This window comes from Oncorhynchus masou, chromosome 24, assembly GCF_036934945.1.
Source record: "Oncorhynchus masou masou isolate Uvic2021 chromosome 24, UVic_Omas_1.1, whole genome shotgun sequence".
NCBI lineage: Eukaryota > Metazoa > Chordata > Actinopteri > Salmoniformes > Salmonidae > Oncorhynchus > Oncorhynchus masou.
In genome coordinates, this window is record NC_088235.1 from 86,354,432 (window position 1) to 86,376,763 (window position 22,332).

General features: G+C 42.9%; 1 protein-coding gene across 1 annotated transcript in view; it reads right to left on the minus strand.

Annotated features, from left to right (window-relative positions):
• The window catches only part of LOC135512905 (probable voltage-dependent R-type calcium channel subunit alpha-1E), a 165,294-nt gene that overhangs the window by 68,602 nt on the left and 74,360 nt on the right, over positions 1–22,332 (minus strand). The window contains exons 5-7 of the mRNA XM_064935404.1: positions 6,477–6,580; positions 5,721–5,879; positions 3,455–3,645 (exon numbers count right to left, since the gene is read on the minus strand). Coding sequence (XP_064791476.1) covers positions 3,455–3,645; positions 5,721–5,879; positions 6,477–6,580 — 454 coding nt within the window. The remainder of the gene's footprint in view (positions 1–3,454; positions 3,646–5,720; positions 5,880–6,476; positions 6,581–22,332) is intronic.

Consider the following 22,332-nt stretch of genomic DNA (forward strand, 5'->3'; position numbering starts at 1 on the left):
CACCTCTGACACACACACTTATCCCACCAGACATGCCACCAGGGGTCTTTTCACAGTCCCCAAATGCAGAACAAATTCAAGAAAGAGTACAGTATTATATAGAGCCCTTATTGCATGGAACTTCGTTCTTTCTCATATTGCTCAAATAAAGAGCAAACCTGTTTAAAAAAAATGATTAAGCAACACATCACGGCACAACACCTCTCCCCTATTTGACCTAGCTAGTTTGTGTGTATGCATTGATATGTAGGCTACATGTGCCTTTACATTTTTGTATGTAGTTCTGTCCTTGAGCTGTTCTTGTCTATTGATGTTCTGTATTATGTCATTCTGTATTATGTTTCATGTTTTGTGTAGACCCCAGTGTAACGGTTTTCTTCCAACTCCTCCTCTGACGAAGAGGTGGAACAAGGATCGGACCAAAATGCAACGTGGTTCGTTCGATACATCTTTAATGAAGAAGAACACGAACAATACAAAACAACAAACGTCGAAAACCGAAACAGCCCTGACTGGTGCAACAAACACAGAGACAGGAACAATCACCCACAAACACACAGTGAAACCCAGGCTACCTAAATATGGTTCCCAATCAGAGACAACGATAATCACCTGACTCTGATTGAGAACCGCCTCAGGCAGCCATAGACCAATCTGTACACCCCACACAACCCCAAGACGAAACACACTACAAATAAACCCATGTCACACCCTGAACTGACTCAATAAATGAAGATAACATAATAAATATAGACCAGGGCATGACACCCAGGAAGAGTAGTTGCTGCTTTTGCAACAGCTAATCGGGATCCAAATCAAATACTAAATGCCAAATACCAGACAAACTCTGCATTTTATGCATGCTTTGACAACAACAACATCGAGCCAGGCTTGAGGCCGTCACCGACCCGACCCAGGATTAGGTGATCTCGCTCTCTGAGGTCAACGTGAGAAGGGTCTTTAATCAGGTCAACACCCGCAGGGCCGCGTGCCCCAACGGTATTCCAGGGCACATTTTCAGAGCTCTTTGACATGGGTGGCAGTGGAGCAGGTAGACAGCTTCAAGTTTCTCTGTGTCCAAATCACTACAGACTTCAAATTGTCCAAACACACACACAGTTGTGAAGAAGGCATGACGGTGCCTCTTCCCCCTCAGGAGGTTGAAAAAGTTTGGCATTGGCCCTTGACTGGCTGCATCACTGCTTGGTATGGCAATACCACCACCCTCAATCGCATGGACCTACAGATGGCTGTGCGGACAGCCCAGTACATCACTGGCACCAACCTTCCTGCCATCAAGGACCTCTATATCAGGCGGTGTGAAAAAAAGGCCCGTAAAAGCGTCAGACTCCAACCACCCAAGCCATAGACTAATTACTCTGCTGCCGCACGGCAAGAGGTACCGGTGCATCAAGTCTGACACCAACAGGATCTTCAACAGCTTCTATCCCCAAGCAATACGACTGATAAATAGCTAACAAAATAGCTACATGGACTATCTAAGTTTACCTTGTCTCTTTGCACACTCACAGGGCCCGACACGCACGCACGCACGCACGCACACACACACACACATAATATGCAGATACATTTATATTAACTCTACACACCCTGACACCCACTCACATACAACCTGCTGCTACTCTGTTAATCTTATATCCTGTTGCCAAGTCCTCTTACCCCTATACTGTACATATCCACCTCCATCACTCCAGTATTCCTGCACATGTAAATATGTTATTGGAACTGACTTTCTAAATATTTCCTGTATATAGTAAGCTTACTTACTTACTTTCTTGTGTATTTTTTTCTAGTAATACTTGTTATTGAATATTGCATTGTTGGGTTTTGAGTTTGCAAGAAAGGCAATTCACTGCACTTGTGCATGAGACATTAGAACTTGAAACATTATTATACTCCAATTAGGGAAGGGATGAAAGGGTCAAGGGAAAATATTAGAGAAAGAAAATATTTTTACAAATATACAGTACCAGTCAAAAGCTCGGACACACCTACTCATTCAAGGGTTTTTCTTAATTTTTACTATTTTCTACATTGTAGAATAATAGTGTAGACGTCAAAACTATGAAATAATACATATGGAATCATGTAGTAACCAAAAAGGTGTTAGATAAATCCAAATATATTTTAGATTCTTCAAAGTAGCCACCCTTTGCCTTGATGACAGCTTTGCACACTCTTGGCATTCTCTCAACCAGCTTCATGAGGAAGTCACCTGGAATGCATTTCAATTAACAGGTTAAAGTTATATTGTGGAATTTCTTTCCTTCTTAATGCGTTTCAGCCAATCAGTTGTGTTGTGACAAGGTAGGGGTGGTATACAGAAGATAGCCCGAAAAGACCAAGTCCATATCATGGCAAGAACAGCTCAAATAAGCAAAATGAAAGGACAATCAATCATTACTTTAAGACATGAAGGTCAGCCAATCCGTAAATTTTAACAAACGTTGAAAGTTCCTTCAAGTGCTGCCCCTCACGATGACCGCCACAGGAAAGAAAGACCTCTGCTGCAGAGGATATGTTCATTAGAGTTACCATCCTCAGAAATTGCAGCCCAAATAAATGCTTAACAGAGTTGAAGTAACAGACACATCTCGACATCAAATGTTCAGAGGAGACTGCATGAATCAGGCCTTCATGGTCGAATTGCTGCAAATAAACCACTACTAAAGGACACCAATAATAAGAAGAGACTTGCTTGGGCCAAGAAATACGAGCAATGGACATTAGACCAGTGGAAATCTGTCCTTTGGTCTGATGAGGCTAAATTTGAGATTTTTGTTTAGGTAAGAGTATGTTAACATGTGTGGTTCCCACCATGAAGCATGGAGGAGCAGGTGTGATGGTGTGGGGGTACTTTACTGGTGACACTGTCAGTGATTTATTTAGAATTCAAGGCACACTTAACCAGCATGGCTACCACAGTGATACACCATCCCATCTGGTTTGCACTTAGTGGGACTATCATTTGTTTTTCAACAGGACAATGACCCAACCCACCTCCAGGTGTTTGGAAATTATTCCGACATTGATAGAAACCACATTCTATCTTCAATATTAAAGCTGATCTACCCTCTAAAAAACAGAAACAAAAAAACAAATCAGATCAGCTGCTTTGCTAATAATTGGGCAAAAGATCCGAATTGGGCTATCTGTGTAAACGCAGCCTACATGGTGTGTTTGTTTATCGTTGTGCAAAGCTTCGATCATTTCTCAGGTATGGTGTGTAATCAATTGTGTTCACAATCACAGAACAGGGAAGCTACTGTAAGGGATGTTTGAGTGCATCTTGCAACAAATATCCAATAGCTTTAGTAATGACAGGTAAAAACAGCTAGCTAGGATTCGGAGAGGTATATCAAAGAAATATATTACCAGGTCAAATAATAGGCTTATTTTTCCCTCATCTATGGCAGAAGCAGGTGTGACTCACATTGTAGAGCACGGTGGTCCAGCCCTCCATGGTGATGCACTGGAAGACGGTGAGCACAGCAAACAGGATGTTGTCAAACTGGGTGATGCCATCGTTGGGGCCGATCCAGGTTTCACTGCAGGCGTACTTGTCAGGGCACTTCCTCACCCCACACGGGAACTCTGACTCCGACTTGTCCACCGTCTCATTCTCTGACAGAGGGACAAGAGAGAATAAAGTTCCTCAACTTGTTCACTATAGGATGTGTAGGTTAGGCTAAAGATTTTAAAAACAATGCAATACTGAACTCAATCTAACTGAATGTGTTTTTCCCATGAGAGATATGATGACTTCAGAGAAATGTCTCAATTCTGAGAAATGACTTGCATCTACTGGAGATGCATGAATAAGTAGCACAATATGATGATTGTAATGTAATGCATGACTCGATCCACGAAGTGAGCAGCAGCAGCTCTCTGTGTGAAAGTCCTTTCCTGAACCCTTGTGAAAGATGACACTAATAATATGCTATTTGATTTGTGCAATGTGTGATTATAATAAATCATCTCTCTAAAGCCAATAGGGAGTAAATAAGGTTAACTCGTACAGTGTGGTCTCCGCATAACCTTGATGGTGATGTCATCTTACAAATGACAGTATGTTGTTTGATACAATTGGGTACTGTATTAAATCGGATATATTTCAAATGTAGTAAAGGAATACTAGAATATATATGATATATAACTCTTTACTGTATTAAACCACCGAGACAGACTGTAGGGTGTTCACCCATAAAATGATTAATTCCTTCAAGGTTTATACAAATATCTATACAAATATGTAGCATGTGAATGTTTATGATCAAATAGCATGTGAATGGAAGCTAACTTCCAACATCAGTCAATCACAGCCATGATCAAATAAGTTGTGATCTGGAGATGAAAATGACAAAGGTATCAAGTTGATTTTGATTGGTCCAACCAGCGGAAACATCTCCAAATGGTACAACATCACAACATTAAATATAGAAGCGGCGCAGTCTAAACGAGCAATGGTCACAGTAAATGAACACTTTATTTCATCAACACTGTCAAGTACTAGTCTATTAAGGTTATAATATTGTAGACACTGATCTAATGATGTATTCTATGTCATTTATATTGACATAGGGCAAAGACAACTATGTTTTGACATTCATTTTGTAGCACCCTCTTGAATTGCCAGATTTTATTCCACATTGTACAGCAGTGAGTAAACACCCTACAGTCTGTCAATGGCAGACCAAGGAACATTTTTATAACCAAGTCAAGCTGTGAGTGATATTGAACCCTCGACAAAAGATAAGCTGAAGGTAAGGACAACTTTTTTGAGAAGGAAAGATAACTTCATCATCTTCTCTATCTGTGACAACTAAGTTCCTATAATGTAAAAAAAAACCGAAGGAACAAATCCCCAGTAATCTTGTTAAAAGACCACACTACCTGAATAACAAATTATGTTCAGGAGATAAACATGTGTGTGAATAGAACTGTGTAACCCACTTTATTATAACATGATTCATGCATCTATGACTTTACAATTAGTCGAGGTACTGTATTGAGCTGCTATATTGTGGGGTTTAATTACATAGGCAGTCATGTTGGCTGTGGTTACATTTACAGGTGCAGTCAGGATTGGTACTGTGTGTTTCAGGTCTGTTGGGTAACACAGCTAGTGTCATCCTGACCCCTGACAATACATTACACTGGGCGGGTGGGAGGGAACAGCAGAGAGCACTCACAGGACATTTGTATGGCTTATCATTACAGCTGAGGAAGCCTCGTAGGAAATAATAATCCACTTGTTGTGTAGGCGCAGTATAACCTTGCTGATAAATGATCGGCTTGAAGGATGTTTACGATAACTTACCCTAAATGTATACATGTAACAGAGCGAAGGATCACAGCACGATACTAACGCATTGTTTAAAACAATTCTATGTAGCTAGGTGTTCAATGCAAGCATAGGCTATAAGCAAGTACAGGTATAAATACACTGAATACAACAGATTCAACCTCATAAAGGGACACCAACAGCTACAGAACCAACCCGAATTGATATGCAGAGCAGTGTGCGTCCTGGACGACTGCCGCCTTGATGGCATCTCTCTAAGGCTTGGAGCTCAAAGTGCCCTTTCTCTGTCTGGGTGAGTCCCAAATGGTACTCTATAGCCTATATATTCCCTGGTCAAAAGTAGTGCACTACAAAAGGAATAGAGTGGTTATTTGGGATGCATATTCTGTCTTACCCAGGATATTTGGCATGGGCAGACAGGTGTTGTGGAGCTTTCCGCTGTAGAACTCTAGGCCGATGATGGCAAACATGAGAATGGCAAAGAAGAGCAGCAGGCCGATCTGGAGCAGCGGCACCATGGCTTTCATGATGGATTTCAGGACTATCTGCAGGCCTGGTCACACACAGAAAGATAGAGAAAGAGACAACTGTCATGTGTTATAAGTGCCAACAATGAGTAACAGCTCAAAACATTTGTAAATGGTAAGTGTGGGAACCACTTCAAGCAGATACTGTCAGCACTTTCACTTTGGCTAACACAACAATCCCCCTAAGACATCGTTGCCTTTTGGGAGTGGGACACTACTGCATCTGCTAGTTGTTAGTCGGACTCAGATGTGTTCTGCCAACAGAAGAACTCATTAGGACTAACTTTACGGACTCCAAATTGAGGTTAGTCAGGGGTCCAGAAAACCCCAGTAGAACCAGTGCAGATACCTATATGTGTACTGTATACATCAGTGGAGGTTGGCGGGGAGAGCTATAGGAGGATGGGCTCATTGCTATGGCTGGAATGGAATAATGGAATGGTATCAAACACATCAAACAAATATCGAAACCACATGTTTGACTCAATCCATTTATTCCATTCCAGCCATTATAATGAGCCTGTCCTCCTATAGCTCCTCCCACCAGCCTCCACTAGTATAGATTTAGATAGGCAGAGCAGATCCATGGATACCCAGTACATCTGGTGGTGTAAGCTACTCACTGGGGATTCCAGAGACCAGTTTGAGGGGTCTGAGCACGCGTACGGCCCGCAGGGTCCGCAGGTCCACTGGGATGTTCATGTGAGCTCCCGCTGTGGCCAGAATCCTGCATACACCCACACAACACACACACAACACAGGGAATTATTAAATCATTTATACACCGTTAATATTCCATTAATATTTCAAAGAGGGGTCTGAATGTAATGTCAAACATGATCTGAATCAGGCATTGTGTGATACATTTCTTTGTGCAGGTCCAGGACCGGTCATGACTGAACCTATACCACAGTTGGGGGAGAGGGTAATGTATTGGCACTGGTGCCCCCAAATAAAGTACTTGTTGGCGGTGTATTCATCACATCAGCTCCCCAGGAAAACATGACACTTCTTCATTACACAGTCTGATTAGCTCTAATTAAACTATGTACCTACGCAATTAGAACCGTGTGTCCCCTTCATGCTATTAGAACAAAATTGGCTCAAAACAACACGACACAGTCTATCAAGGCTGTTATCTTTTACAAATTGGTCTACACTTAAGACTATTCATGGCTATTACTCATGGATAATACTAGAATCTTAGAAAATTCCTGATTTTAAACAATAAAATAGCATTGGTCAAGACTCAACACACATGATTGACAGATCAATATTGCAGTGAAATGGTCCATTAGTGTAATTCTGCTCCTACTCTGTTTAGCTAACATTCAACAGCTATCCTAGCAGTTCATCTCTGGGTCTTATCATCTGAGTCATCTGTCACATGTGTGCAGCTAACCACATTAGTTATGTTTTCCCATCAGACTGGAGTAAAATGACACCAGCCATTATAGATGTGTCCCACTCAGAAGGTTCAGGAGGAGCAGGGAGGGGAAGGGGGTACTGTTGTTCAAGCAATCTGGTTTCACTGGTTCTTGTTTGTGAAAGGCACACAGGTGTGCCTGCACGCAGACACAAATAATAGGGAGTGTGAGGGTCAGTGAATGCAGGAGGCAGTGAATGCAGGAGAAAACAAGTCTTCTTTTTGGCTGCACTGCGTAGGAGGAAGGCACTGACAAATTCTATTAAGGAAATGAAGGCTGCAGCTCTATCAAGCCAATGCACATTCCGGCTAATATGCTGTAAACTGTTAAATAGATACATATATTATTGAATCGTATTCTTGCTGTGGCTTACATACTAAAACACTGAATGAAAACAAGACCACTGAGTTTCAATACTTTAAGCAGTGGGCATAGAGTTTCAGCCCCCTGGATAAAATGGTGCAGTCCACAGACAGCAGCTACCTGGAGCACATGTGAAGCAGCTCATTATAAAATGCAAATGTTGTCCTTCCTCTGATGTGCCTCTTAATAGGAGGGTACACATTGTAGATACAGCACAGCAGGTAGAAGAGAGGTATGTAAGGGAGGCCTATGTTTTTACTGTGTACTCCCAATCTCCTCCATTACTCCTTCCCTCCTCTCCTTCACGTGTTAGTGGCACTAGGCTGCTGTGCACACTCGGGGGGATTCAGATCACCCTCCCCCGTTTTCTCCTCATCCCTCTCTCTCTAAATACACTTCCAGTGCGGCTCACTTTACACCATAACGGGAGTGATAGACAACCCATGGTCACCCCTCTCACTGTTTTCGCCCTCATTCAGTTTTGCCTTTCACCTCTCTCTGTCCAGATCCGAAAGGACGCCAGTGTTGTGTAGTCTGGGACCCCTCTGAACACAGCAAGCAGGACTTACTGGAGAGAGATGCTAAGGCTTAGTTCACGGAACAAATTTCAAAGTAACAACCTGAGGTCTGAATTCAGAGATACAGAGATTAAATGACGTGCAGCTGCAGATGATGTCTTGAAACAACAAAGAAGGGGGTACTTTTTCCAACATTAGTAAATTGCTATATCCCTGTTTTGTCATTTTCTGTTAACACAGTGTTACACATAAATAATACAGAGTACATTGAATATGGCATAGATCCAATTATAGCCTGAAGATTAGTCACATCTGGGGTGTCAGGACACTGGGGTGTCAGCCATTTTAATTAAGACTGGAGAGAGATCTTAAAATAGCACGTCCATACAGAGACAGAAATTATATTATTCCATCTAGGATGAGCTGAGAACAGACAGAGCCTCCTCCCCTTCTCCAAATCATTACCAAGTCTGGCCTGCTCTTTAGTTGTTATGGAGACTGGGGGATCTAGGAGCTAAAAATGTAATCCCCATTTATTCTGCTGATGGACTTCCTGCTCAGGCAGACACCCTTGTGATTTGTGAGGAGCCAGCCAGGTGAGCTGTACTCTGGTCTGGTCTATATTAGTGGACAGAGAGAGTGGCCACTGGGCAGACACACGTGTAGGCTAGGTACATGAGCTTGATGATACATAGTTACAGTACATGGGTAGCCGTTAAGTCCCATTCAACAGAAGGCATAAATAAAGTACAAAGAGAACATTACATTAGGCTTTGGTAATATACCGTTTACACTGTATACCACGGGATTTAAAAAAACTGAAGGTATGATTTCAATACCGTTTGCTAAGCAACCATTTTTTGTTTGTACAGACGAAACCATTCTGTCAAAAGTTGCTAACTCACGTCTAAATTCTCAAACTAAATACACACTGCAATTCCAACCACAAAACCTCTGCTTTGATTTTCAGCCTAGCTAGCAGCTAAATGTTTGTTTTTCACTTTATTCTAATTGTAATGCTATTTTTGAGGCTACACATTTTGTCATGGAAAATATGAATGATGTTTCCAACAACCAATGAGCAACTCCACCATAAATCCAGCTGCATATGGAGATTGCTGAAATGCCCGTGGCAGAAAAAGTACCCAATTGTCATACTTGAGTAAAAGTAAAGATACCTTCGTAGAAAATGACTCAAGTAAAAGTAAAAGTCACCCAGCAAAATACTACTTTAGTAGTATTTTGGCAGACATATCAGTGTGGATGACGGATCACCACCTCAAGCTGAACCTCGGCAAGACGGAGCTGCTCTTCCTCCCGGGGAAGGACTGCCCGTTCCATGATCTCGCCATCACGGTTGACAACTCCATTGTGTCCTCCTCCCAGAGCGCTAAGAACCTTGGCGTGATCCTGGACAACACCCTGTCGTTCTCAACCAACATCATGGCGGTGGCCCGTTCCTGTAGGTTCATGCTCTACAACATCCGCAGAGTACGACCCTGCCTCACACAGGAAGCGGCGCAGGTCCTAATCCAGGCACTTGTCATCTCCCGTCTGGATTACTGCAACTCGCTGTTGGCTGGGCTCCCTGCCTGTGCCATTAAACCCCTACAACTCATCCAGAACGCCGCAGCCCGTCTGGTGTTCAACCTTCCCAAGTTCTCTCACGTCACCCCGCTCCTCCGCTACAAGACCATGGTGCTTGCCTACGGAGCTGTGAGGGGAACGGCACCGCAGTACCTCCAGGCTCTGATCAGGCCCTACACCCAAGCAAGGGCACTGCGTTCATCCACCTCTGGCCTGCTCGCCTCCCTACCACTGAGGAAGTACAGTTTCAGCCCAGTCAAAACTGTTCGCTGCTCTGGCCCCCCAATGGTGGAACAAACTCCCTCACGACGCCAGGACAGCAGAGTCAATCACCACCTTCCGGAGACACCTGAAACCCCACCTCTTCAAGGAATACCTAGGATAGGATAAGTAATCCTTCTCACCCCCCCCCTTAAATGATTTAGATGCACTATTGTAAGTGGCTGTTCCACTGGATGTCAGAAGGTGAATTCACCAATTTGTAAGTCGCTCTGGATAAGAGCGTCTGCTAAATGACTTAAATGTAATGTAATGTAAAAGTCTAAAAGTAGTTTGGTTTTAAATATACTTAAGTATCAAAAGTAAAAGTATAAATAATTTCAAATTGCTTATAATGAGAAAACCAAATTGTTTTTTTATTTACAGATAGCTAGGGGCACACTACAACACACATATATAATTTACAAACAAAGCATTTGTGTTTAGTGAGTCCTCCAGAACAGAGGCAGTAGGGATGACCAGGGATGTTCTCTTGATAAGTGAGTGAATTGGACTACTTGCCTGTCCTGCTAAGCATTGAAAATGTAACTTGAGTACTTTTGGGTGTCAGGGAAAATGTATAGAGTAATAAGTACATTATTTTCTTTAGGGATGTAAGTGAAATAAAAGTAAAAGTAGTCAAAAATATAAATAGTAAAGTAAAGTACAAATACCTAAAAAAAGCGACTTAAGTAGTACTTTAAAGTATTTTTACTTAAGTATTTTAAACCACTGCGAAACGAAGGTCTCTTTGGTAATGACATGGAGTGGCAATGAGGTTAATGTTAGCTAAAGAGACTGGTACCCAGACTAGAGACATTCAATCCCCTCCTGGATCAAGATCCCTGTTGCCTAAATTGTTTTGTGTGTCAAAAATAATATTGATTAAAAAATGATGTGTGCAAGTGGCTCTATAATAATGTATATTATAATACCGTATTACCCGGTATGATACAGAAACGGTATGACAGTATGAAAATCTGGATACCGGACAAACCTTATCCATGTGGATGGTGCACATTCTTACAATTTAATATTTCATTCAGCAAATACAATTTACGCAACAAAATTCAGAGGCAACAGTGTTTGTTTTTTAAGTTTTCAACCTCGGAGCATAATCCAGCATGTTAAAACCCTGTGAGGAGTGAAGCCACTGTGGGAGGCTCCAGAAGGAATGGATCTCTTTGTGCCAGAAAGCAGAGCAGTGTGGGAGTACTTCAGCAACACAAAGCCTGGGTAAGGACGTTGCACTGTCACTGGTACCACTGCATGCAAGGGAACAATGTATTGTCACTGATTTTACTGCATCATGCCAGGAAACAAAAGCTGTTCACTTTTAACACCACTTGGACCATCAGCTGCAGAATTCACACTCATTACTGATCCCATTTATCTCCATTTCTGATAATGATCCGCTGGTGTCGACAGCATGACACATTTTCAACTGTAAATCCACACACAAGAAACAACAATAATAAGTCACTTGACAGTGACATACTGTAAGTCATAATACTATCAATATCATGACATGATTGACACCTGTCATGAACATTATGTCAAATGACAGACAGCTGTAATTTCTTGAGGGCAAATCTAGGTTAGGAAGTTATCTAACTGACTACTTTGATAGGGAGGACATGGAGAGTTCAGCTGCGTCATTGAAGTCTTTGCTTTTGACAGGTTGCTGTAACCAAGGCCTACCTTTGTGCCTTCACTGTTTCTCGAAGACACCTTTTATGTGTTTGCCCATGATGGTGTGTCTGTGGTAAGTGTGATGGGGCCCTTGTATAGCCTGAGAGACACACAACAAACACTGGCTGTCTCAATCAGTCACCCTGACCCTGGGCTGTTGTCATGCTAACACACTATCCACACCAGTCACAACAGGCCTGCATCACTCCTCAGTATATATTACAATATTCAAATACAATGACAAATACAATGACTCACATGGCAAGACTATGGTGACCATGGTGATTAAATAAGGTGGTGGGGACCTTCAATGACATAAGCCATCACCAGTAATACATATGGACCAGTAAGACACATGGCCAAATGTTATCCAGCACTCTGTGTATTTGCACCTATATATAACCGCTCCATAACCTGTCTACTCTACAGTACTCAGAGAGAGAGCCTTGTGTTTTGATGAGGGCTCGTCTCACACCAACCCTGCTCTGTTCCTCTGTGTCTTATGAATCATTCCCTCACCACCAGATCTACACTTAGCTAATTGTCACAAGGTGTAATATAGAGAACCAGTGATAGACACTCAAGGATAGAGAGACAACAGAGAGAGACACAGAAGTGTCAATGACGACACCTCGATTTCATATGAATAACTGGAGCTTGCAGATTATTTCCAAACATTGTGCTAAGCCTTGAGCATTGATTCACTGGGGATTTCAGAAGACCTCATTACCATGTACTTTATGAAGACAAAGTGCATTATCTGCTTGTTCACATGTTCATCACTTAGTTTTGCGGAAAAGATTTGGCTCCTATTAAATCAAATCAAAGTTTATTTGTCACGTGTGCCGGATACAACAGGAATACAACAACAACCTTACCGTGAAATACTTACTTACAGGCCCTAACCAACAGTGCAATTTTTAAGTAAACAATAGATATTAGGCGAACAATAGATAAGCAAAGAAATAAAAACTACAGTAAAAAGACAGTGAAAAATAACAGTAGCGAGGCTATATACAGTAGCGAGGCTATATACAGGCACCACCGGTTAATTAGGCAAATTGAGTATGTACATGTAGGTATGGTTAAAGTGACTATGCATATATGATAAACAGAGAGTAACAGTAGCGTAAAACAGGTGTTGGCGGGTGGTGGGACACAATGTAGATTGTCAGGGTAGCCAATGTGCGGGGACACCGGTTAGTCGGGCTAATTGATGTAGTATGTACATGAATGTATAGTTAAAGTGACTATGCATATATGATAAACAAAGAGCAGCAGCAGTGTAGAAGAGGGGTTTGGGTGGACACACAATGCAAAGAGTCCGGGTAGCCATTTGATTACCTGTTCATGAGTCTTATGGCTTGGGGGTAAAAACTGTTGAGAAGCCTTTTGGTCCTAGACTTGGCGCTTTGGTACTGCTTGCCATGCGGTAGTAGAGAGAACAGTCTAAGACTGGGGTGGCTGGGGTCTTTGACCATTTTTAGGGCCTTCCTCTGACACCGCCTGGTGTAGAGGTCCTGGATGGCAGGCAGCTTAGCCCCAGTGATGTACCCGGGCGTACACACTACCCTCTGAAGTGCCTTGCGGTTGGAGGCCGAGCAGTTGCCGTACAAGGCAGTGATGCAACCAGTCAGGATGCTCTCGATGTTGCAGCTGTAGAACCTTTTGAGGATCTGAGTACCCATACCAAATCTTTTTAGTTTCCTGAGGGGTCTTCCACACCAATCTCGACAAACTTTTGTATGGACCACTCTTTGTGCACGGGGGCATTGTCATGCTGAAACATGACAATGCTAACCAAGGTTGCCACGCTAACCAAAGTTGCCAGGTGCACAGTGTTTCCTCTGACACATTGGTGCGGCTGGCTTCCGAGTTGGATGCGCGCTGTCTTAAGAAGCAGTGCGGCTTGGTTGGGTTGTGTATCGGAGGACACATGACCTTCAACCTTCGTCTCTCCCGAGCCCGTACGGGAGTTGTAGCGATGAGACAAGATAGTAGCTACTATTGTGCTGACGTAGCTCCCAGAGGCAGTTTGGAACTCGGTTCTGCACTCGGCGGTCCTGTTCTGTGAGCTTGTGTGGCCTACCACTTCGTGGCTGAGCCGTTGTTGCTCCTAGACGTTGTGACCGGGCAGCTCTAGTAGGGCAGACAGTTGACGAACTGACTTGTTGGAAAGGAGGCATCCTATGACGGTGCCACGTTCAAAGTCACTGAGCTCCTCAGTTAGGCCATTCAACTGTCAATGTTTGTCTATGGTGATTGCATGGCTGTGTTCTGGATTGTATACACCTGCCAGAAATGGGTGTGGCTGAAATAGCCAAATCCACTCATTTGAAGGGGTGTCCACATACTTTTGTAGATATAGTGTATTTATTACTGCATTGTTGGGAAAGAGCTTGCAAGAAAGGCATTTCACCATACCTGTGCACATGACAATACAAATTTAAACTGAAACATAATATGCTAAATTAATTCTGTTGCCCTATATGTTTATAGTGTACCAGAGAACCTTGACACATGACAGTTTCTAAGCAAAATACTGTATTTGGAAGAGCATTCTCTCGCTGGCAGCCATCTGCTGTGAAAAATAGCTTATGTTACACCAGGATGCCAGGATGAAATCATGTTTTCTCCAAAATTGTACTCTCAGGCATCTGACATCAATGGTTAATGTATCACCTAGTAGCCTACAATACTAAACTGAAAGTCTCTACTATATTACACTCCATATTGACCCAGCAGGGTGAGTTAATGCCTAGTCTCTTCCTCCATTACATAACTACCACATGCAGACTTCAAATAGCCTTTTATTTAATTCATAATCTCTGTCTGTATCTCCATGCATCCCAGGAATGCCCTTGCCCAGCCTCACCCCTGTATCCTTTGCCTGAATCTCCCACTGGACCAGAGGGCCTGAGCTAACTGTATACTACAACTACAGGCCCTAAAGCCACTACATTAAAAACAAAAGTTGAAGCTGAGTTCAGTCGTTTGTTTTGCATTGACCCAGTCTGTGGGCACGTTTTATATGTGTGGGAGCTGGATCCACACCCAGGGATACCAGCCCTTCCAGACAGTCCAGTAGTGGGCAGCTATCAAAGGCCATGATGTGTGTGTAGCAGGTGGAAGCCTGTACCTCCCTGTGCTAAGGAAGGCCCATTTGATTTCAGTGTCCCCAAACCAAACACTTTGGTCAAACACAGTCAAACACCCTAACTATATCTAAGGTATCCTGTAGAACATGGATATCAATACAGCCAATAATGAAAAAATGTACTCTTCGTTGAGAGGAGTTAGAAAAGTCATACTACAGAAGTGAAAACGCAATTTCACCTAAATGGGCCATTTGAAGCTCCCTGAGGACAATTTCAGCAAATACCTTGTGTCCCAGTGAAACAATGTGACTCCAAAACAATTACAAAACACATTTCTACAGGAAAAGGGAGAATGGTGAGTTACCTTAACATTGCTTGCCCCACAAATCCACACCACGGGGAATAAAACCACAGGTTGATCATTTGTGCTGCTATAGATATTAATTATCCTTAGCAAATGCCAGGTGTCTTTGTTTGTCTGATCAAGAGGTAAATAGAAATACAAAACAATAGAAGAACTATACAGTAGAGCCATCTGGTTTCTTTACAGCAGGATACAAATGTAATAACCCACATAGAAAAATATATTCCATGTCTTGTAGGATTTGGTTGGAAATTGCATCTTCAAATTCATATACCAACCAAAGCCCAAAGGGTCTTAACATTGCAGAAGTCCAGTGTTGATCCCAGTGTTGTCACTTGAAAGCACAGGCTATATTTAAGCAATAAGGCCCAAGGGGTTGTGGTATATGGTCAAGTTGCATTATGCCTAAGAACAGCCCTTAGCCCTGGTTGTAACGTGTACACTAATAATCAGCAAGCAAGTACAGGGAGTGAATTTAATAAATAAACGAACATGGAACAAAACAAGAAACACGAGTAGTGTACAGACATGAGACATAAACAGAAACAATAACATCTGAGAAAAGAACCAAAGGGAGTGACAGTTATAGGGGAGGTAATCAGGAAGGTGATGGAATCCAGGTGAGTCTCATGAGGCGCAGGTGCGTGTAACGATGGTGACAGGTGTGCGTAATGATAAGACAACTAGTAACAATGAGCGCCAGAGAGGAGGAGCGGGAGTAGACGTGACACTGGTATATTGGCCATAAACCACAAACCCCTGAGGTGCCTTATTGCTCCTACAAACTGGTTACCAACATAATTAGAGCAGTAAAAATATCAAATGTGTCATAACCGTGGTATACGTTCTGATATACCACGACTTTCAGCCAATCAGCATTCAGGGCTCGAACCACCCGTTTTATAATAGCCTATAAGTCCTCTGAGAGTTACAACATGGCTGGATATTTTTTTGTACTATATGTTGACCACTGATACCAGATGGGAAACAGAAAGGTTGATCAAATTCAATATACTGGTCATATCTATTATAGTTCAGGGTACTGCATCCTTTAGAGGGGACCATAGAGACACTGAGCAAAGACAAGAGGAGTATAATTCAGTTCTGTATGTGGTTAATCTGCCTTCACCTTTCTCTCTGAGGATACAGTATAAACTGATTTAGGTCATTACCAATACACGGTGACAAAGAGCAGAGGACAGAAACGGGGACCTTTACCATCCAGATCATTTTCAAATATCTGTAAGGGGGATGGTCTGTATCATGCTGTGATATAGAGAAGCAGTACAGAGAACCAGCCCCTTTCTTTCTAGAGAAGTAAATGTTCTCTCCATCTTACAAACCTTGAACAATGCCTCAAGTTTGTGGAGGAGGCCTATCTCTCTCACAAATATAACAAACTGTGACACTTTAACAGCAATTTACCAAACCTTTAACAAGTAATAATGTACACTACCCTAAAAATCATAACTGTTTTGTCTGATTTCAAAAGCTTTCCAGTGCGCTTGTGTAGAGAGGAGCAGACAGCTCTCTAAAATCTCTCCGTGTGTCTCTCCCACTCATCCTCTCTTTGAAGCACAGCAACAAGTGCTCACCGTGGGTACTTGACCAATCCGATTATCATTCACTAGACAAATCCTAAATAAGAGATAAAACACGTTCACTCCATTGCCTACTCTAACACAATTCAGAATGTTGTTGAATGAAGTGAAAACAGTCCACACAAAAACAGAAATGGGTCAATAATACTCTTTCTGTCCAGAAATAATGATTTATTCCTTGAACCAGTTGGATGTCCCAAAGCATTATGTGAAACCTCCAAACAGAGTCTATTGACATGCTGTCCCTGGTGGTCAGACCAGACCAGAGGGACATCGTGGAGGGTCACCATGGTCACTGCTCCAGGAGACACAAACTCCCCTGCCTTGTCCATACTCATCAATGGATCACACAGCAGATGGACTCTTGAGACTGTGTGTGTGTGTGTGTTTGCGTGTGTGCGTGTGTGTGAGCTTATGTGGGCCTGGGCGTGTGTGCGTGACGGCTGAATGATAGAAGCCTGTGTCTGCCTCTTGGCTTGGATCACCACTGTGATCATCACCAGTCAACCCTAAAAAGGAGACAGCCAGACAGGAGGACAGAATATGTCACAGACAAGACACGACACTGAGACAGATACTGTGACAAGGGATTGCCGGTAAAACACCCAACCTATTGACCATAGCAAACCAAACACAGACCAACACTGTCAGGGATCCTTCCTTAGGTTCAGTAAAGCATTGCCTCTGGCCAGCCCATTCCAGAGCCACATTGTCACGGAACACCCTCTCTTACGTCAGCCCTGAGATAATAATAGTGTGTGAACAGATCAGCACAGCACCCGAATCACATGGTGAAGAGAACCAACAGACTGAATGTCTGAATAACACAGTCACTCCTTCATGGAGCTGTGACCAGACCCACGGCACACTCAAAGTACAGTCAGCCCTCATCTGTGAACTCCTCCTGCTCACTCCTAAATGTGACACTAACCATGGGCGCCCAATACTTACTGCTCTTCCCCTCATTATGGCTCTGTCGGCTCTGCCAGTGCTAGTTTCTCAGCTGATGCTGTGACAGGACGGAAACTGAGAAACTCTCCCATTAGGAGCCTTTTTAAAATAGCTGCCTGGCTATAAAGCCCAGGAAGAACAATGGGCCTGCTAGCTGTGATAGCTGTCTGTCCTGTCTGTCTGTCCTGTCTGTGTGGACACCCCTGCACCGTCCCGCTCCGTCACATCCGTCTCTCCTCTCCTTTACTCTCAGACACAGCTGTAAATCCTGCCTAGAGTCAGGGATTGAATTGCCCCACTTTTCAAAGCTCTGCCATATACATGTCTCAGTCTGCAGCACGGGTCACAAGTCAGCGCTGATACACAGCCAGATCTGGATGGAGGTGAAGCAGGTCCAAATCATTCATGTCACAATGTCCCTGAAGACAGACGAACAAAGCGCAGACTTGAGTTTAAAACAAACAAGTTAGCAGGTTTTCCTTGAGGGCTAGAAAGCAGCCCGTGATACAGTTAGCCATTGTGGCTGGGACCGTGGATTGACCCGGGCTTGTGGCTGTCTAGTGCCCTGCTGTTTGTTGTTGTTTTCAATCTTCCCTGCAACCTGCCCTGTCTGGAACTGCGGGGAGTAAGAGCGTAACCTACTTTGCTACCATGATAAAGACCAAAGACGTCAGGAGCACCGTTGAGGACAGTGGTGTCTCTCTATTACAGGTGAATGATAATTTAAACAAACAAAAATAATTATACAAGCAGTTGTTACAACAACAACAATATAGCTTCAAGTGTTTTGTCCAAATACTGGTGGAGTCAACTAATAAAAGAATGGACGACCTGACCAGAGAGGTCCAGGACCTGAAGAACAGTTTGCAGATCTCCCAGGGTCAGCTCGATGAGTTTAAACAGGAGAAGAGCAAAATGAACACAATCTGTAAATCATTGGGAGAGGACATCAGTTCTGTATGTGAATCCATGATAACAATGACAGAGAAATCAGATTATCTCGTGGGATAATCAAGGTGGAAAAACATGGTTGTGGACAGATAGAGGTGGAGCGCACCCACAGAAATGGAAAACCCACCACCGGCCCAGGTGACAGGCCCAGGCCGAAAGAGGTCACGTTCCTGAGGTTCAAGGACAAGGTAGCTGTTCTGGAAAGAGCCAAGAACTTGAGAGGAGCATACAGTGCCTTTGGAAAGTATTCAGACCACTTTACTTTTTCAAAATTTTGTTGATTAAATAAATAAAATAAAATAAAACATTTTCCTCTGCAATCTAAACACAACACCCCATAATGAGAAAGCGAAAACAGATTTTTTTAAATGTATGCCAATATATTAAAAATAAAAAACAGAAATACCTTATTTACATAAGTATTCAGACCCTTTGCTATGAGACTCAAAATTGAGCTCAGGTACATTCTGTTTCCATTGATCATCAGTGAGATGTTTCCACAAATTACCTGTGGTAAATTCAATTGCTTGGACATGATGGAAAGGCACACACCTGTCTATATAAGGGCCCACAGTTGACAGTGCATGTCAGAGCAAAAACCAAGCCATGAGGTTGGAGGAATTGTCCATACAGCTCTGAGACAGGATTGTGTCGGTGCACAGATCCCCCGGAAGGGTACCAAGACATTTGTGCAGCATTGGTCCCCAAAAACACAGTGGCCTCCATCATTCCTAAATGGAAGAAGTTTGGAACCACCATGACTCTTCCTAGAGCTGACCGCCTGGCCAAACTGAGCAATCGGGGGAGAAGGGCGTTGGTCAAGGGGATGACCAAGAACCTGATGGTCACTCTGACAGAGCTCTAGAGTTCCTCTGTGGAGATGGGAGAACTCTCCAGAAGGACAACCATCTCTGCAGTACACCACCAGTCAGGCCTTTATGGTAGAGTGGCCAGAAGGAAGTCACTCCTCAGTAAAAGGTTCATGACAGCCTGCTTGGAGTTTGCCAAAAGAAACCTAAAGACTCTCAGACCATGAGAAACAAGATTTTCTGGCCTGAATGCCAAGTGTCACGTCTGGAGGAAACATGGCACCATCCCTACGGTGAAGCTTGGTGTTGGCAGCATCATGCTGTGCTGTGGGGATGTTTTTCAGCGGCAGGGACTGGGAGACAGGATCGAGGTAAAGATGAACAGGCCAAAGTACAGAGAGATCCATGATGAAAACCTGCTCCAGAGAGCTCAGGACCTCAGACTGGTGTGAAGGTTCACCTTCCAATAGGACAACGACCCTAAGCACACAGCCAAGACAACGCAGGAGTGGCTTCAGGACAAGTCTGAATGTCCTTGAGAGGCCCAGCCAGATGCCGGACATGAACCTGATCGAACATCTCTGGAGAGACCTAAAAATAGCTGTGCAGCAACACTCCCCATCTCACCTGGCAGATCTTGAAAGGATATGCTGAAAATAATAGGAGAAACTTTCCAAATACAGGTGTTCAAAGCTTGTAGCGTCATACACAAGAAAACTCAAGGCTGTAATCGTTGCCAAAGGTGCTTCAACAAAGTACTGAGTAAAGGTTGTGAATACTTATGTAAATGTGATATTTCAGTTTTACATTTTTTATAAATAGCAAAAAAATGGGTATTGTGTGTACATTGATGAGAGGAAAAAACTATTTCATGAATTTTAGAATAAGGCTGTAATTGGAAAGAAAATGGAAAAAGACAAGGGGTCTGAATACTTTTCTGAATGCACAGTATATCTTCCTCAATGAGGACTATCACGAAGCTCTGCGCCAGAAGAGGAAAGAACTTATCCCAGCCATGAAAGCTGCCAGAGCACGTGGGGACATTGCTTACATCCGCTATGACAGGCTCATTGTCTACCCTCCCTCCCAAAAGCCTGGAAGGGATGAGAGAGCCAAGCCAATGGGTTTGTAGTTTCAACCCTGCAGCACACACACATACTTACACACACCAACTGATTAATGGACTGCTGGATGTACAGTGCCTTGCGAAAGTATTCGGCCCCCTTGAACTTTGCGACCTTTTGCCACATTTCAGGCTTCAAACATAAAGACATAAAACTGTATTTTTTTGTGAAGAATCAACAACAAGTGGGACACAATCATGAAGTGGAACGACATTTATTGGATATTTCAAACTTTTTTAACAAATCAAAAACTTAAAAATTGGGCGTGCAAAATTATTCAGCCCCCTTATGTTAATACATTGTAGCGCCACCTTTTGCTGCGATTACAGCTGTAAGTTGCTTGGGGTATGTCTCTATCAGTTTTGCACATCGAGAGACTGAAATTTTTTCCCATTCCTCCTTGCAAAACAGCTCGAGCTCAGTGAGGTTGGATGGAGAGCATTTGTGAACAGCAGTTTTCAGTTCTTTCCACAGATTCTCGATTGGATTCAGGTCTGGACTTTGACTTTGGCCATTCTAACACCTGGATATGTTTATTTTTGAACCATTCCATTGTAGATTTTGCTTTATGTTTTAGATCATTGTCTTGTTGGAAGACAAATCTCCGTCCCAGTCTCAGGTCTTTTGCAGACTCCATCAGGTTTTCTTCTAGAATGGTCCTGTATTTGGCTCCATCCATCTTCCCATCAATTTTAACCATCTTCCCTGTCCCTGCTGAAGAAAAGCAGGCCCAAACCATGATGCTGCCACCACCATGTTTGACAGTGGGGATGGTGTGTTCACGGTGATGAGCTGTGTTGCTTTTACGCCAAACATAATGTTTTGCATTGTTGCCAAAAAGTTCAATTTTGTTTTCATTTGATCAGAGCACCTTCTTCCACATGTTTGGTGTGTCTCCCAGGTGGCTTGTGGATATCTTTAAGAAATGGCTTTCTTCTTACCACTCTTCCATAAAGGCCAGATTTGTGCAATATACGACTGATTGTTGTCCTACGGACAGAGTCTCCCACCTCAGCTGTAGATCTCTGCAGTTCATCCAGAGTGATCATGGGCCTCTTGGCTGCATCTCTGATCAGTCTTCTCCTTGTAGGAGCTGAAAGTTTAGAGGGACGGCCAGGTCTTGGTAGATTTGCAGTGGTCTGATACTCCTTCCATTTCAATATTATCGCTTGCACAGTGCTCCTTGGGATGTTTAAAGCTTGGGAAATGTTTTTGTATCCAAATCCGGCTTTAAACTTCTTCACAACAGTATCTCGGACCTGCCTGGTGTGTTCCTTGTTCTTCATGATTCTCTCTGCGCTTTTAACGGACCTCTGAGACTATCACAGTGCAGGTGCATTTATACGGAGACTTGATTACACACAGGTGGATTGTATTTATCATCATTAGTCATTTAGGTCAACATTGGATCATTCAGAGATCCTCACTGAACTTCTGGAGAGAGTTTGCTGCACTGAAAGTAAAGGGGCTGAATAATTTTGCACGCCCAATTTTTCAGTTTTTGATTTGTTAAAAAAGTTTGAAATATCCAATAAATGTCGTTCCACTTCATGATTGTGTCCCACTTATTGTTGATTCTTCACAAAAAAATACAGTTTTATATCTTTATGTTTGAAGCCTGAAATGTGGCAAAAGTTCGCAAAGTTCAAGGGGGCCGAATACTTTCGCAAGGCACTGTATATTTCTTTCTCTTGCTTTGTTTGCTCTTTTCCATATAATGATAAGCTACCCAGGAA